Genomic DNA, 16825 nt, shown 5'->3' with positions numbered 1-16825 from the left:
ATTATTATTATTATTATTATTATTGGATGAAACAAAAGAACATCTGGTCTGAAGATTCCATTATCGTGCCCTGGTAACTTTCATTAAGGACGCATCACTGATCAGTAGGTGACCATAACACGATCATGAAGCCTTCAACTAAGATAGAAGTAGGAGAAATATGCACGCATTATATTACATAATCTTTATACATTTGAAAATATGAATTAAGCCAAATAACAGTGAATGATTAAAGTCATGAAAAAGGGGAATTAGAAAAACGATTGTAAATTTTGATACTATATTTAAATACTCACTCATTTAAAGTAGTAAAAAGAATATCTAATGAATATTTAACTTCAGGTTAATTAAAAAGGAATTCATGATTTAATTCGAAGATATTTTTGATCGACAGTTTGAAAGAGTTTGTAGATCCTTATGCTCAATAGAGAAAAAACTCAATGAGGTTAGTGTTTTAGTTTTCAGAAATATTAACATGATGGCTGCCTTATAGTGTGTGCAGTTGGAGTAATCTTGTAATATCTGTTGTGCAGCCTCATTCCCGAGTTAAATATTTCCGTTATATGAAAACATTTATCTGGTATTTATGGTGGTTTGGAGAGAGAATACAGAAACCCTTATTATCCTGTCAGAGGAGGACCATTTCTTTTCTTGTTGAATTAACAAGTGAGGGAAATGATTGAATCTCTGTATTTCACTGATGTTGTGTTCCATCCATATACCTTTGGGGAATTGTATGATGCATTTTATCATTTAGAAAGGAATTCAGGAGCTCTGCAGGTATAGAAAACCTAGTAGAATGGCGTAGTTGCTTCGAGAAATGCCTTAAAAAGGTCCTCTGATCATAAAAGTTCGGTAAGAATACCTTTTAATTCTTCTCAATAGGCCTTCAAAAGCACTTGAGATTCTGAAAATCCTGCAACCATAGTTAGAAAATCTCTAATCCTTCTGAACATGCCTTCAAAAGCTTTTAAGATCATTAGACCTTCTAGATAGGACTTTTAAAGTTCTGAAGATCTTGAAAAATTGGTAAAATTATATTTTCTCCTTCTGGAAAGGACGTTATAAGCTCTAAGTAGCTTTAGTTGGACGATCCTTTGAATTGATATCTTCAAAAGCCATTGCAAGATGACCTGTCATTCCTCTTCCAGTACGTCAGCCGATCTTTAAATCAACTCTAAAATAAATTCCCTCTACTTTGTCAGGAAGACTTGAAAAAACGCATGCTATGTATCATCTCGGAGAAATCGCTCGGTAAGATCGTCTCAGATGCAGAAGCCAGGTACTATGTCGTACCTCTAAATAAATGGGGATACAATCCACAATGAAGTAAAATCCTCTTGTAGTTTAGTGAACAAGACCACAGTTGATGGTCGAAAGCTTTAATCCTGTACAAGAATATATATTTTAAACTACAAGAGGATTTTACTTCATTGTGGATTGTATCCCCATCGTCTCAGATCTTCAAGGAATGGCTCATTGGAGTACTAGTCCCTCAAAAACTTGGCCAGGGTGTCCCTTTTCCTTCTGGTAACGGTCTGCAGAGCTTTTCTAAGAGCAACGTAATAAGAGAGCGGAGGCTGAGCCTGGTAGTTGGCAGAGTAGGGAGATGAACAAGGAGAGAAGAGCAGCTCCAGGACATCTGGATGGAAGTCTCTGTCCACTCCAGTGAGGTCTCCTGAAACTGGAAATGGATGTTGTTAATAAGTAATAATATAATAATAATAATAATAATAATAATAATAATAATAATAATAATAATAATAATAATAATAATAATAATAATAATGGTGAAGAATTCCACAATTGTTTAAAAGTTAATATATGTTAAAGATATATATACAAACGAGAGCTTTCGAGAACTTGCTCGATTCTCCTTTTCAATAATAATAATAATAATAATAATAATAATAATAATAATAATAATAATAATAATAATAATAATAATAATAATAATGTCTTGTTGAATAAGATGGCTATTGGCTTAAATAGGGCCAGAAAGGTTTGGAAATCATACTTTTTTCCAGGTCAGGGTGAAATTATTTGAAAAACTTTCACAAAACCGTTCAGATTCAAGAACTGGGAGGAATTCCCTTTTGTTCCTATAACAGTTCACAGTTTAGGATGGAATGCGTAAAACATTCTCTGACAGAACAAGTCTCAAGGTAGAGAATGGGACCTATTGCCTAAAATAAGTTCCAGAAGGCTTAGGGGAGAGCGCCACAGTGGCGTGATCGGTATGGTCTTGGCCTGCCACCTCGGTGGAAGTTCACTCTCAACGTGGTTCGGAAGTCACGTCAAGCCGTTGGTCCCGTTGCTCAATAACCACTGGTTCCATGCAACGTAAAAACACCTTACAAACAAAACAAAAAGAAGACTTGGGAATCTTTTTTTTTTTTCCTCTCCTCAAAATAGGTGAGTGTGAAATGCTTTTTAAAACTTAAACGAAACAGGTCAGGGTCAAGAATGAGAGGAATACCCTTTGTTCCCATAACAGGTCTCAAGGTAGAGAATGGCCACACTCACCTTCTTTCCAATAATTGTTCAGGAATATTTGCGCATTGAGATCTTCAATCGGCTGGTCGTCCAGAGGAGAATTTGCGACGAAGTCATTGGTCGAAGTCGAGGTGTTAGGAAGCGTTGATGATCGTTTACTCCACCAGCCTGTGGGGACATTGAATGATCTGTAAGAATCGTTTCGATTCTGAAGATTCTAATGGTCCTTGAAATGATTATGAATAAGGAATCACAAAAGACCTTTTATTACAACTGATTTTTAATAATGAGTGAGTTTTAGGAATCCATCGGTTTTGTTCCGATCATGATTCTAAAGATTCTACTGAGCCTTTGAAACATTTATAGGAATCACGAATGATGCTTCAATCCTTCATCCTGTGAAGGAAAAATCTTAATTAAAGTGATCTTACGATTTGAGCGTCAAATCATTCTAACGATTCTAGCATAGTTAGTGGTGAACTGTGTTGAATATATATAATATATATATATATATATATATATATATATATATATATATATATATATATATATATATATACACACACATACACACACACACACACACACACACATATATATAATATATAATATATATATATATATATATATATATATATATATATATATATATATATATACACGGAAAACTACGTACGAAAACAAGAGCGTATATACGCACTTTCAAAAAAATTAAAAATATCTGAAATTATTTTAGATTTTTGTTCTCTGTTTTACAGAAACCGTTTTTTACAGTAATTATCCAAGACGAGGTACACACACACACACACACTCTTCTTACCCATACATACATACGCAGAAAATAGTTTTAGAAAATGGTATATAGTTTCTTTTTGCTACAGTGAAATAGTATTTTTTTCTAGTTTAATAAGCACGCACTTAGAGGTGTAATTATAGTGTTGGTGTTTAAAGTAAGACAGTTTAGTTTAGTTTAGAGTTTCCCTGGAAATATTTTGATACATTTACGCGCGTACGCATGAGAATTCTTTTTCTTTATTAATTACACTTTTTTTCTTGTTACTTCTTACCTTTATTTCAAGTTCATTGTGGGCTATTCAGTAATAATAATAATAATAATAATAATAATAATAATAATAATAATAATATGTGGCGCCATGGCACAGGTGGGTTAGGTTCGTTTCAAACGACTGAGGTTAAGCAACATTGGGGCTGGTCAGTCGTTGGATGGGTGACCGCTCTCCTCGGGGTTGATTCCTTGGGAAAGGATCTTTACCATAATTTCCTGTCTACTCAGCTGTAAATGAGTACCTATCCCTGATGGAGTAGGGTCCAGCTATGGGTTAAATAGCAAAACTCAGCAATGATGTTAAGAAATGAAGGAATAAACGACAACGACGTAAATGGAGGAGCTTCGTCCGGCAACCAGGTATTCAACCCAATTGAAGGGGAAGACGGTCAGGTACTTGGAGGTCGTCATCCAGCAACTGACCACCACAACAACAGTAACCAACAGCCTGAGATTGGAGCTACAGAAGCAAACCAAAGGAAGTAATGGACAAGAGAAGAAAATAAGGAGATATGGAGATGCAACATCAGAAGCAACCCGACGGAGAGAGGATATAGAAGAATGTAGGTCAACATCTGGAATAAGAGGAATAACACCCCCCAAACAGAGCAGAGGCTGGCAGACCAAGTAAGGAACATAAAGAAAAAGAATTGGCTCTCCCCAACAGAAAGAGAAGAACTGGAAAGGGAAATGTCGCACGACAACGAATTACACGAAGACAATCTGAGAGACGATGCCACAGAAGACGACAGGGATGATGAGGTATCAAACAACGACACACAAAGAAACACCGACGAAGTAACAGAGAGGACGGAATGGGTAGAAAAGATTAGACAATGGATGGAGCCAGATACAGAGAGAACAAAGATCCCCTCCATGAAAGCCTACAACACCGAGAAATTAAGGGAGAAAACAAGTGAGGTCAATGAAATAATGGGCATAATACACACCACCAGTATCACAGAAACAAATAACTTGGCATATGCAGGAGCAAGATTAGTAGCAGAACCAACCCAACAGAAACCAAAACAGCAATCTCCTTGGAAAAGGCGCCTGGAAAAGCAAATCATGGTGATGAGATCTGACTTAAGTAAACTGAAAGAGATGGCAGTAAAAAGGCTAAGAAGCAAGAAAACAAGGGAGGAACTCAACGAGAAATACAAAGTACAAGAGAGGGGACTAAACAACACAATAGAAGATGTAAAACAGAAGCTTAAGGCCAAAGCACATAAGATCCAACGGTACATGAACAGGAATAAGGGATACCAACAGAACAAACTATTCGGAACCAACCAGAACCAACCAGAAAAGACCAACTAAGAGGGGAAGACAACCACCCAGAAATTCCTGAAGCCGAACCAAGTAAGAGACTCTGGGAAAACATATGGAGCAATCCGGTATCACACAACAAACATGCAACATGGCTCCAGGAAGTCAAGGAAGAAGAAACAGGGAGAATAAAACAAAGATTCACAGAGTTCACGACAGACACACTCAGACACCAACTAAAGAAAATGCCAAACTGGAAAGCCCCAGGTCCCGATGAAGTCCATGGATACTGGCTCAAAAACTTCAAGGCCCTACACCCACGAATAGCAGAACAACTCCAGCATTGTATCTCAAATCACCATGCACCCAAAAAGACAAGAGTAAGGGAAATATAGCCAGTAACTACAGGCCTATCACCTGCCTACCAATAATGTGTAAGTTACAAACAGGTATCATCAGTGAAAGGCTATACAATTACCTAGAGGAGACAAACACCATCCCCCACCAATAGAAAGGTTGCAGAAGGAAATGTAGGGGCACAAAAGACCAGCTCCTGATAGACAAAATGGTAATGAAGAGCAGTAGGAGAAGGAAAACCAACCTAAGCATGACATGGATAGACTATAAGAAAGCCTTCGACATGATACCACACACATGGCTAATAGAATGCCTGAAAATATATGGGGCAGAGGAAAACACCATCAGCAAAAATACAATGCGCAACTGGAATACAATACTTACAAGCTCTGGAATAAGACTAGCAGAGGTTAATATCAGGAGAGGGATTCCAGGGCGACTCACTGTCCCCACTACTCTTCGTAGTAGCCATAATTCCCATGACAAAAGTACTACAGAAGATGGATGCCGGGTACCAACTCAAGAAAAGAGGCAGCAGAATCAACCATCTGATGTTCATGGACGACATCAAGCTGTATGGTAAGAGCATCAAGGAAATAGATACCCTAACCCAGACTGTAAGGATTGTATCTGGGGACATCAGGATGGAGTTTGGAATAGAAAAATGCGCCTTAGTCAACATACAAAAAGGCAAAGTAACGAGAACTGAAGGGATAAAGCTACCAGATGGGAGCAACATCAAACACATAGATGAGACAGGATACAAATACCTGGGAATAATGGAAGGAGGGGATATAAAACACCAAGAGATGGACACGATCCGGAGAGAATATATGCAGAGACTCAAGGCGATACCCAAGTCAAAACTCAACGCCGGAAATATAAAAGCCATAAACACATGGGCAGTGCCAGTAATCAGATACAGTGCAGGAATAGTGGAATGGACGAAGGCAGAACTCTGCAGCATAGATCAGAAAACCAGGAAACATATGACAATACACAAAGCACTACACCCAAGAGCAAATACGGACAGACTATACATAACACGAAAGGAAGGAGGGAGAGGACTAATAAGTATAGAGGACTGTGTCAACATCGAGAACAGAGCACTGGGGCAATATCTGAAAACCAGTGAAGACGAGGGGCTAAAGAGTGCATGGGAAGAAGGATAAATAAAAGTAGATGAAGGCCCAGAAATATACAGACAGGAGAATAACAGACAGAACAGAGGACTGGCACAACAAACCAATGCACGGACAATACATGAGACAGACTAAAGAACTAGCCAGCGATGACACATGGCAATGGCTACAGAGGGGAGAGCTAAACAAGGAAACTGAAGGAATGATAACAGCGGCACAAGATCAGGCCCTAAGAACTAGATATGTTCAAAGAACGATAGACGGAAATAACATCTCTCCCATATGTAGGAAGTGCAATAAGAAAAATGAAACCATAAACCACATAGCAAGCGAATGCCCGGCACTTGCACAGAACCAGTACAAAAAGAGGCATGATTCAGTGGCAAAAGCCTCCACTGGAGCCTGTGCAAGAAACATCAGCTACCTTGCAGTAATAAGTGGTACGAGCACCAACCTGAGAGAGTGATAGAAAACGATCAGGCAAAGATAGGGTGATACGTGCAAATAGACCAGACGTGACGTTGATTGACAAAGTCAAGAAGAAAGTATCACTCATTGATGTCGCAATACCATGGGACACCAGAGTTGAAGAGAAAGAAAGGGAAAAAATGGATAAGTATCAAGATCTGAAAATAGAAATAAGAAGGATATGGGATATGCCAGTGGAAATTGTACCCATAATCATAGGAACACTAGGCACGATCCCAAGATCCCTAAAAAGGAATCTGGAAAAACTAGAGGCTGAAGTAGCTCCAGGACTCATGCAGAAGAGTGTGATCCTAGAAACGGCGCACATAGTAAGAAAAGTGATGGACTTCTAAGGAGGCAGGATGCAACCCGGAACTCAACACTATAAATACCACCCAGTCGAATTGGAGGACTGTGATAGAGCAAAAAAAAAAAAAAATTATAATAATAATATACACTCACAGTAGCGTTAGTCTCATTTCCATTCTTCATACTAAAAATATTATTAAAGTTACATTGATTGTTGATTGTTTCTCCAACAACAACAACAACAACAACAACAACAACAACAACAACAACAACAACAACAACAACAATAATAATAATAATAATAATAATAATAATAATAATAATAACCACCCACAGTAATATGAATCTTATTTCCATTTTTATTTCTAACAATATTATTAAACTTACATTAATTGTGGATTGTTTCTCCCATATAAATAACAACAATAATAATAATAATGAAAATGAAAATGAAGAGAATGCATGCTAGCGGAAAGAACAGGAGACCGCAACAAAGGAACCGGATATTATGTTCGGTGACCAAATAAAGAAAGAGGGGGAAAAAAAGAGAGAGAGAGAGAGAGAGCGAGAGAACAAGACAGCAATTAAATAATCGAAGGAGGAAGGGGAAGGAAGGAAGAAAGGAAGGAAGGAAGACAGTCTCTTAAAAGGACCTTTCATATCGCTTTCTCTTTGTGTATTTGTCCGAATCTCTCCGCATAATATTTGGGCAACGGTCACGATCTGCTTGTCTCTCTCTCTCTCTCTCTCTCTCTCTCTCTCTCTCTCTCTCTCTCTCTCTCAAATAAAGTCGAAACCGGTCAGGACCTAATACATCGTCTCTTACTTTTCAGCTGTGGTTGTGTGTGATATATGTATATGTATGTAGGTATATATATATATATATATATATATATATATATATATATATATATATATATATATATATATATATATATATATATATATGCGTGCGTGTGTGTGTCCATACGCATACATCACCCATAAGCGAGATGCCCAGTCCAGATGGAACAGCCATCATGAGCATTAATTTGTTGTACCCTCATGGGCCAATGCGCGGCGCCGTTGCTGTAATCCCCCTAATATATTATGGCATCGCTCAGCGCGAGTGACTATGTATATGTAAGGTCTTGTTTTATTATCTTGACAATTATGGGATCGAGAAAGTCAAGTGTGCTTGCATATTTAAGTGGCAGTGGGCAGGCGAGGGTCGCTTAAAAGATAACATAGCAATTAGTGTAAAAGCAATAAAAATAAAGGAATAGTTTGTAAAATTACGTTCTTAAAGTTGGGTTAGCATCATTTGATATACGTTCTCTTGTGGTTTTAGCGTTGTTTATGTTTTTTCCTGTTAAGAAATATCATTGTGTTTTATTCTTTATGAAAGAAAGTTTTTGTTCCTTGCGTAAAATATATGTTTATCCTTTTTCCCCTACGAAATTTCATTTTTTTATTGTTATTTATTGCGAAATATCATTGTTTATTTTTCCCATTACGATATATATTTTTTCTATGTTTTTCCCTTCCAAATATCATTGTTTATGTTTTTTCCCCTGAGGAAATATCTTTTATTTTCTTACGAAATTTGATTGTTTATCTTTTTCCTTTCGAAATATCATTGTTTATGTTTTTCCCCCTGAGGAAATATCTTTTATTTTCTTACGAAATTTGATTGTTTATCTTTTTCCTTTCGAAATATCATTATTTATGTTTTTTCCTGGCGAAATATCATTGTTTATGTTGTTTACTTTCGATATATAATTCTTTGTTTTTTCATAACTAAATATCATCGTATATGTTTTTCATTTCGAAATATGATAGTTTATGTTTATTCCTGAGGAAATATAGTTGTTTATGTTTTTATCCTTGCAAACTTGAATTGTTTATGTTTTTTAGACGAAATATTGTTTATCTTTTTCCTTTTCGAAATAAGATTGTTTGTTTGTCGTTTAGAAATATCATTGTGTGTTTGTCGTTTCGAAATATCAATGTTTATGTTTCTCTCTGACGAATTATCATTGTTTGTGTTTTTTCCTTTCGAAATATCATTGTTTATATTTTTCCTGACGAAATATCATGTTTTTCCCTGAGAACTATCATTGTTTATATGTTTTCCTATTACGAAATATCATTGTTTGTGTTTTTTCCCGTACGAAAGATATTTGGTTTTGTGTTTTTCCTTTCGAAATATCATTGTTTGTGTTTTTTATCTTCCAAAAGATATTTGTTTTTAGTTTTTCCTTTCGAAATATCATTCTTTGTTTTTTTCCTTTACACGAAAGATATTTGTTTTTATGTTTTTCCTTTCGCAATATCATTGTTTGTTTTTTCCCTTAGGAAATATTTTTTTCCTTTCGATATTATTGATGTTTTTTCCTTCACGAAATATCAGAAGCCACCAGCTGTGTATCGGCCACAGGTTCGTTTCAGACCTTAATTAACCGTAATCAACGTTGAGATTCCACCACATTTAATCTGTCAGGTGAATTGACAGACTTAATTACGGGAACTTAATAAATAACTTGATGAGTGTATATTTCAGCTTTTTTTTTTTCATTTTTTTCTGCGGGAAAATATTACGGAGTGAATTATGGCTTTCGTATGAGACTGAAGGATATGTGGCTATTTTGCCTCTTTTTTTTGCAGACGTCATCTTTAGCTTTGATTCTCGCGGTATCTACCAATGTACTACTGTCCACTGTACTAATGTGTATGATATATAGATATAGTATATATATATATAGATATATATGAAATATATATATATATAGATATATCTTTATATATATAGTATAAGATATATATATATATATATATATATATAGATATATATATATATATATATATATATGATATATATAGCTATATAATATATATATAATATAGATATATAGAATAATATATATAGATATATATATTTATATATAAGATATAGAGATATATATATATATATATATATATATATATATTATATAGATATATTATATATATTTAATTATATATTATATATATATATAGACATACATATATATATATAATATATATATATATATAATAATATATATATAAAAATATATATATCTTTTAAATATTATATTTATATATTTTTTATAATATATATATATATATATATATACACATATACTACTATATATACATACATACATATATTATATATATATATATATATATATATTATATATATATATATAATATATATGTTGTATGTATGTTGTCCATACATACATATATATATATATATATATATATATATATATATATATATATATATATATATGTGTATATCTATAGATTATATATATATATCTAATATAATTATTATATATATATATCTCTATATTTATATATATATTATATATATATATTATCTATAGATATGTTCTATATCTTTATTATATAATATCTATATCGCTTATATCCGACATCTATATATATCTAATATATATATATCTATATATATATATATCTATTACAATACATATATACTATCTCTATATAATCTCTCTAATATGATATATCTATTTATTTATATATAGATATATATCATATCCTAATATATATACCAGATACATACATATATATACATACATACATATTAATATATATATACATATATATTATATATCTATATATTATATCTATATATATATATATATGGTGAGTATGTATGTGTTACATACATACATATATATATATATATATATATATATATATATATATAGATATATATGTATGATGTATGTATGTATTATATATATATATATATATATATAATATACTATATATATATATATATATATATATATATATATATATATATATATATATCTTCCAGATAATTTGAGTGATCAACGCGTCGTAATAATTATGACAAATTGACATTTTTTTATCAAGAGGAAATCATCATTAATCATCCCCCCCCCCTTTTTTTTTTACAGGCAGCCGTAAAAACCTCGATTTGCCCCGAGACCAAATTCAATGATTTATTGAGGAAATGACCTGGCGTTACGCTGTCATTTCATCTTTATAGAAACCATCTCAGGGACTGAAATGATTCGGTGATGGATGGTTTGAATCTAATTTTTTCTTTTTTTTTAAGTGTCCGTCGAGCGGAGAACAAATTTGATAATCTGAAATGTGTTTGCATCGGAGATGGAGGCTTTGAAATTAGGTACGCCAGAAACAGTCGGATTATTGGGGGTGGAGGGGGGGGGGGTGGGGGGGGGGGGGCGTGTGAGGGTTGAGGAAGAGGGGAGGGTGTATCGAAGTAATGAAGAATTTGAAATTGCGTCCAAGGAAGACAAAGATGAGTTGTTTCCTGCAATGTGCTTGTTTTAAAAAACTTATCGAATCTATAATTCAAATAAACATAGCAGACACATATGTGTATATATATATATACATATATATATATATATATATATATATATATATATATATATATATATATATATATATATACATATATGTGTAAGTATATATGTATTCATATATATATATATATATATATATATATATACATATATATACATATATATGCATACATACATATATATGTGTTTGCGTGTGTGAATTAAATTTGTTATTATGTATTATTCTGTCTCTTTCCTTGTTAATTTTTACCCTTTATTTTCTGACCTGACCTAAGCATTAATGAATTTCAAATGTAGTCTGAACCCATTTAGAATCTTATTTGAATTGGATCAGTTTAAATGCCACTTCTCAATCACCTACCGCGGGGAATATATAGTCATTGCTTTTATTCAAAACATCAAATAGGGCGATGTTAAAGATGATTATGTTCTGCAATCGTCTCTCATTTTTGCATATGTAAATCTCTTTCTGTTATAAATGTTCATGGAAATGTATCTGCCAACGTAATCATTAGATAAATTGTAGTGTTGCTTGTGGGAATATCAACTCATCGCAGGAAGATATAGTTATTGGTTATTATTGCTCAAAAGACGAACCCTATTCATATGGAACAAGCCCACCAAAGGGGCCATTGACTTGAAATTGAAGCTTCCAAAGAATATTATGGCGTTCATTCGAATAAGTGATAGAAGGTCGAAATGGGAGGTACGGATAGAGGAGATTAGTTACTAGAAAAACATGAATTAACAAATAAATGATAATATAAAAATGTTATTAAAAATGTAATTGAAATGTGAAAATACAAGTTGAATTGTATGAGGGTATTAATGCATTTCATCTTCGCCTGAACTCTTGAACTTCCAGCTTCATCACATCCTCCGTTATTATCTTTCTGATGATAAAGTTGGCGGTTTAGTGATGCTTCAATACCAGAGAATTCTAATTGAAGGAAAGAAAACTTGCGACTGTAGTAAAAGGGGGGTTAGGGTGGGGGTAGGTTGGGGGGTTTGTTGGAACGGGCAATGAGACTGACTGAGTGAGTGAGAGGTGGATTAATGAATCTGTCTTGCGGATTGATTGCTGTCCAGGGCTTCTGCAGCAGTGCCATTAAACCAAATGAAATCTTATTCCGTTGTCTACTCTCATTTACGCGCAGAGTGCCATTAGATTTAATACGTCTCCAAAATCGTGACAGATTCTGCAAATCGGAGACAATCAGTCCCCTAATTGTTCACAATCTCGGTGGCAGTCGACGTAAAATTTCTTTGTGCTTGCAAATCGATGTCGATTTGGGCTAATTGCATCAATGGGACGTTATTGTCGAAGCTTCATAAAACGCGTTGCTGATTTATTCCTGATTTATCGGCGCGCGTTTTCCTGCCGCGCCGGTAGAGCTTAAAAGCGAGCCTGATTTAGTGGCACGTATAGTATTATTGCCTCTCTGTGCTGACCTCTTGAATTTGTCGCTGTCAGAGGGCACGGTTCATCATGCTGGCTTTTCGTCGTCATAAGAGCTGAAACTGTGGCATGACGGTTTATTTCCATTATTGTATCGCAGGCGGACGGTCTCGCCTGTGAATAGATGGTGAAGACGAAATCACCCTTTGGGAATTTGAAACCGCTCGTCTGTGATTTTGCCAGTCCAACAAAAGTCAGCCACGCATGTAATAAGAAGATTGGAACATGATATGCTACGGCATATACCTGGATTCATATCCGGCCCAATGTACCCATATCTATGGTTAAAGTACACATACCTCACCACATTGCTGCAGGGGCAGGGAGTGGTTAAAGAAATAAATATGGGTACTGTAGCCAGCTATGTTTCCAACGTTTATGCTGGAACATACCTGGTTCAACTTTTGTGTTCTGCGCTGTAGAGGGTAAAGTGCTGACCTGGCAGATCACAGGGCGAGTTGTTCAAAGCTTCAAAGAGGTGGATTTCTTTGGTATTTTCGTTTTCTGTCTGAAAAGGTGTTTCACGTTGCGTCAAAGATACAGGAATTTTAGGTCAGGATATTTATGATTTATTTATTAGAATGAAAATTTAAAATATAAATAATGTGCACGTTAAACAGTACAGAAAAATAATTTTCAATGAAATATAACGTACTTATTTAATTTTTTCGTTGGTGAAATACGGCTCTATTTGACCATAGATTTTTAGCACGTTTTAATTTATGTTAAAAGTTAGGACTAGAATGTTTGCAACTTATGCGTGAGGTGAACATCTTGCACGCGTCCCGAGTAAGCTGGAGGTCGAATCATGCCTTGGTTAAAATGAAAACACATTCGTCTATACAAGTGTAAAATTGCATTTTATTATTATTATATTATTATTATTATTATTATTATTATTATTATTATTATTATTATCATCATCATTATTATTATTATTATTAAAAATGCTCTTATATATATTTAAAGATAAATCCCTATAGAAAGATTTTGCACATCTGCATAATTGAGGATTTGTTTCTCCATTATTATTATTATTATTATTATTATTATTATTATTATTACTTATTATTATTATTATTATTATTATTATTATTATTTATTATTTATTATTATTATTATTATTTATTATTTATTATTATTATTATTATTATTATTATTATTATTATTATTATTATTATTATTATTATTATTATTATTATTATTATTATTAGCAAAAAATAGGCTGCCAATATTTCTCTCACATCACATTGAGTATAAATTCAGTCCTCACCAATATTGATCACATTTATTTAACAGCATTTTCGTGCTAAAAGTAGTCGCCTAATGTTTCGTGATATATTCACTTTTATCAAAAGAATAACTTTTATCAAAAGTATGATTCAGAATTTCCCTTCCCCTTCCCTTTCGCCCATATTTCAAAAACTAAAACAAAAATATATATATATATTTTTATTTCATCCCTCTAGCCTAAATTGGAGTGAAGCCATTTCTGTGTTCGGTTCCCTTAGTCATCATTCATTGCATGGGCAAGCCTCATCCACTCCAATATAATAAAATAATAATAATAATAATAATAATAATAATAATAATAATAATAATAATAATAATAATAAACAGCACACACTGAGAAAGTGATGGACTCCTTAGGAGGCAGGATTCAACCCGGAACCCCACACTATAAAAACCACCCAGTCGAAAAGGTTGACTATGATAGGGAAAAAAAAAATTGCAATAATAATGATAATAATAGGTCTTTTTTAATAAATAGAAAATATGAATAATTATAACTTGAACTTTTCTGCCTTTTTAATTTTAAAACAAATAAAACTGTATAAATAAAAATAATTGTAATTTTTTTAATTTTTTTTATTCTGAATGGCAAACATATATGAATAATTATATTATTAAATTATCCTTTTCTTTCATTCTGAAACAAATACAATCGTAAACGAATATTGATCATTTTGATTTTTATATTTTTTTTAAATAAAGAAAAATATATATGAATAATTATATTTTTTATTTTTAAACAAATAACATACGAACGATAATAATTAGAATTTTGCTATGTGCTTCATTTTGAATTGAAGATAATTCAGAGAAATTATTAGTTGTCAATAATCACAATCTCAAGCCAAACAAAATTTTTTTTTATAAATGAGCAAAACTATAAGCATGGGGGTGAAATAAGTATGGAATATATTGAACTATTCTTGAAAAAATATGATTTTTCTCATAAAGCCAAAACCTTAAAACTATCTTGGTATAGGAATTGGTTGATAGTTTTTATAAGGTATATTACATTAAGTTTCAGCACATGCTTATAATATTCCTCATTTCAAAAAATAATTTTGATTTAAGATTACGATAATCATCAGGTTTGAAGTATTCATAACTAATTAGTTATGATAATTCATTACTATTACTCTATCTAAAATTCGGAAATGGTGTTATTCCTTTCAAAATAAAAAATAAAGAAAAATTAAAATTATTACTATTCATGTGCTGTTTTATTGGTTTCGAAATTTAAAGGCTCGAAAAATTCACATTATAATTATTCATGTTTTTGTATATATTTCAAAATAAAAAAAAGTCCAGATTATTATTATTATTATTATTATTATTATTATTATTATTATTATTATTATTATTATTATTATTATTATTATTATTATTCATGCACTGTTTTAATTTTTCAAAATTGAAAAGATAGAAAATTCAAATTATAATTTTTAATATATTATTTATATGTAATTCAAAATTTAAAAAACTAGAAAAATCCAAATTATTATTATTCATGCACTGTTTTATTTGTATCCAAGCTGAAAACACAGAAAATTTAAATTATAATTATTCATATATATTTTTTTATATTTAATTCAAAATAAAAAATCGGAAAGTCCACATAATTATTATTATTCATATACTGTTTTGTTTGTTTTAAAATTGAAAAGATAGAACATTTAACTTATAATTATTCATATTATTCATATATATTCTCTATATTTAATTCAAAATAAAAAAAAAGCTAGAAAAACCCAAATTATTATAATTCATATATTTTTTTTCAAAATTAAAAAGGTAAAAAACTCAAATTATAATTTTTCATATATTATTTCAAACTAAAATAGATCGAAAACATCAAGTTGTTATTATTTATATATATTCTAAAAAAACCGTGGAATGAATCATGAATAAGATAACAGAGCAACATAAAAGACTTCATTGTCATTAGACTAGATGGAGGATTTTGGTATAAATAAATAAAATGCTTATTCACGTTTGCAGTCCACTGCATTAAAGGAATTGAAAAAATGTATAGTTATTTTTTACATAAGGGCGACATGGAAGGGGAGGAGTAATTTTGAATTATAATTATGATAAATGGGAACATTTCTCATTCAAATATTCATAGCAGTGATCAGTACTGCAGTGCACTGAGCTCTTCTATCCAATGAAACTGATAAAAACTGTAGTTCAATTAAACGAAGCGATGTTGATTAAAACTGAAAAAATTAATCTCGCTTTCAAAATGAACGTATAAAGCTTTTAGTATATGAAGGCATTTGGAGATTAAAATTCTGTCAGAGGAAATAGGTGTTGATCATAACGAAATGTTAGTCTTTTATCGTGTCTAAAACTTTGTATATCATAATGGTGCTGAAAATTTTGAATTTCCTTGATGGAAAGGATAATCATAAGCAAAACTATACTATTTCTGAAAAAAAAAAATCAAAATCGGTATACTTTTAGTCAACTAGATGATACGTTTTATTCAAATTTATGAAATCGAAATTCTAGTGAATCACTTTGCTGATAAAAGCAGAGTATAATTTAGATAAGATCTCTGTATTGTGTCGAA

General features: G+C 32.1%; 1 protein-coding gene across 1 annotated transcript in view; it reads right to left on the bottom strand.

Annotated features, from left to right (window-relative positions):
* Window positions 1-263: 263 nt before the first annotated feature.
* Window positions 264-16825, bottom strand: part of LOC135200604 (uncharacterized) — a 19297-nt gene continuing 2735 nt past the window's right edge. The window contains exons 3-4 of the mRNA XM_064229224.1: window positions 2527-2664; window positions 264-1684 (exon numbers count right to left, since the gene is read on the bottom strand). Of these exons, the coding sequence (XP_064085294.1) occupies window positions 1488-1684; window positions 2527-2664 (335 nt within the window). The 3' untranslated portion in view covers window positions 264-1487. The remainder of the gene's footprint in view (window positions 1685-2526; window positions 2665-16825) is intronic.

This window comes from Macrobrachium nipponense, chromosome 27 (genome assembly GCF_015104395.2).
Source record: "Macrobrachium nipponense isolate FS-2020 chromosome 27, ASM1510439v2, whole genome shotgun sequence".
NCBI lineage: Eukaryota > Metazoa > Arthropoda > Malacostraca > Decapoda > Palaemonidae > Macrobrachium > Macrobrachium nipponense.
This window is presented reverse-complemented; position numbering and strand designations above follow the sequence as displayed.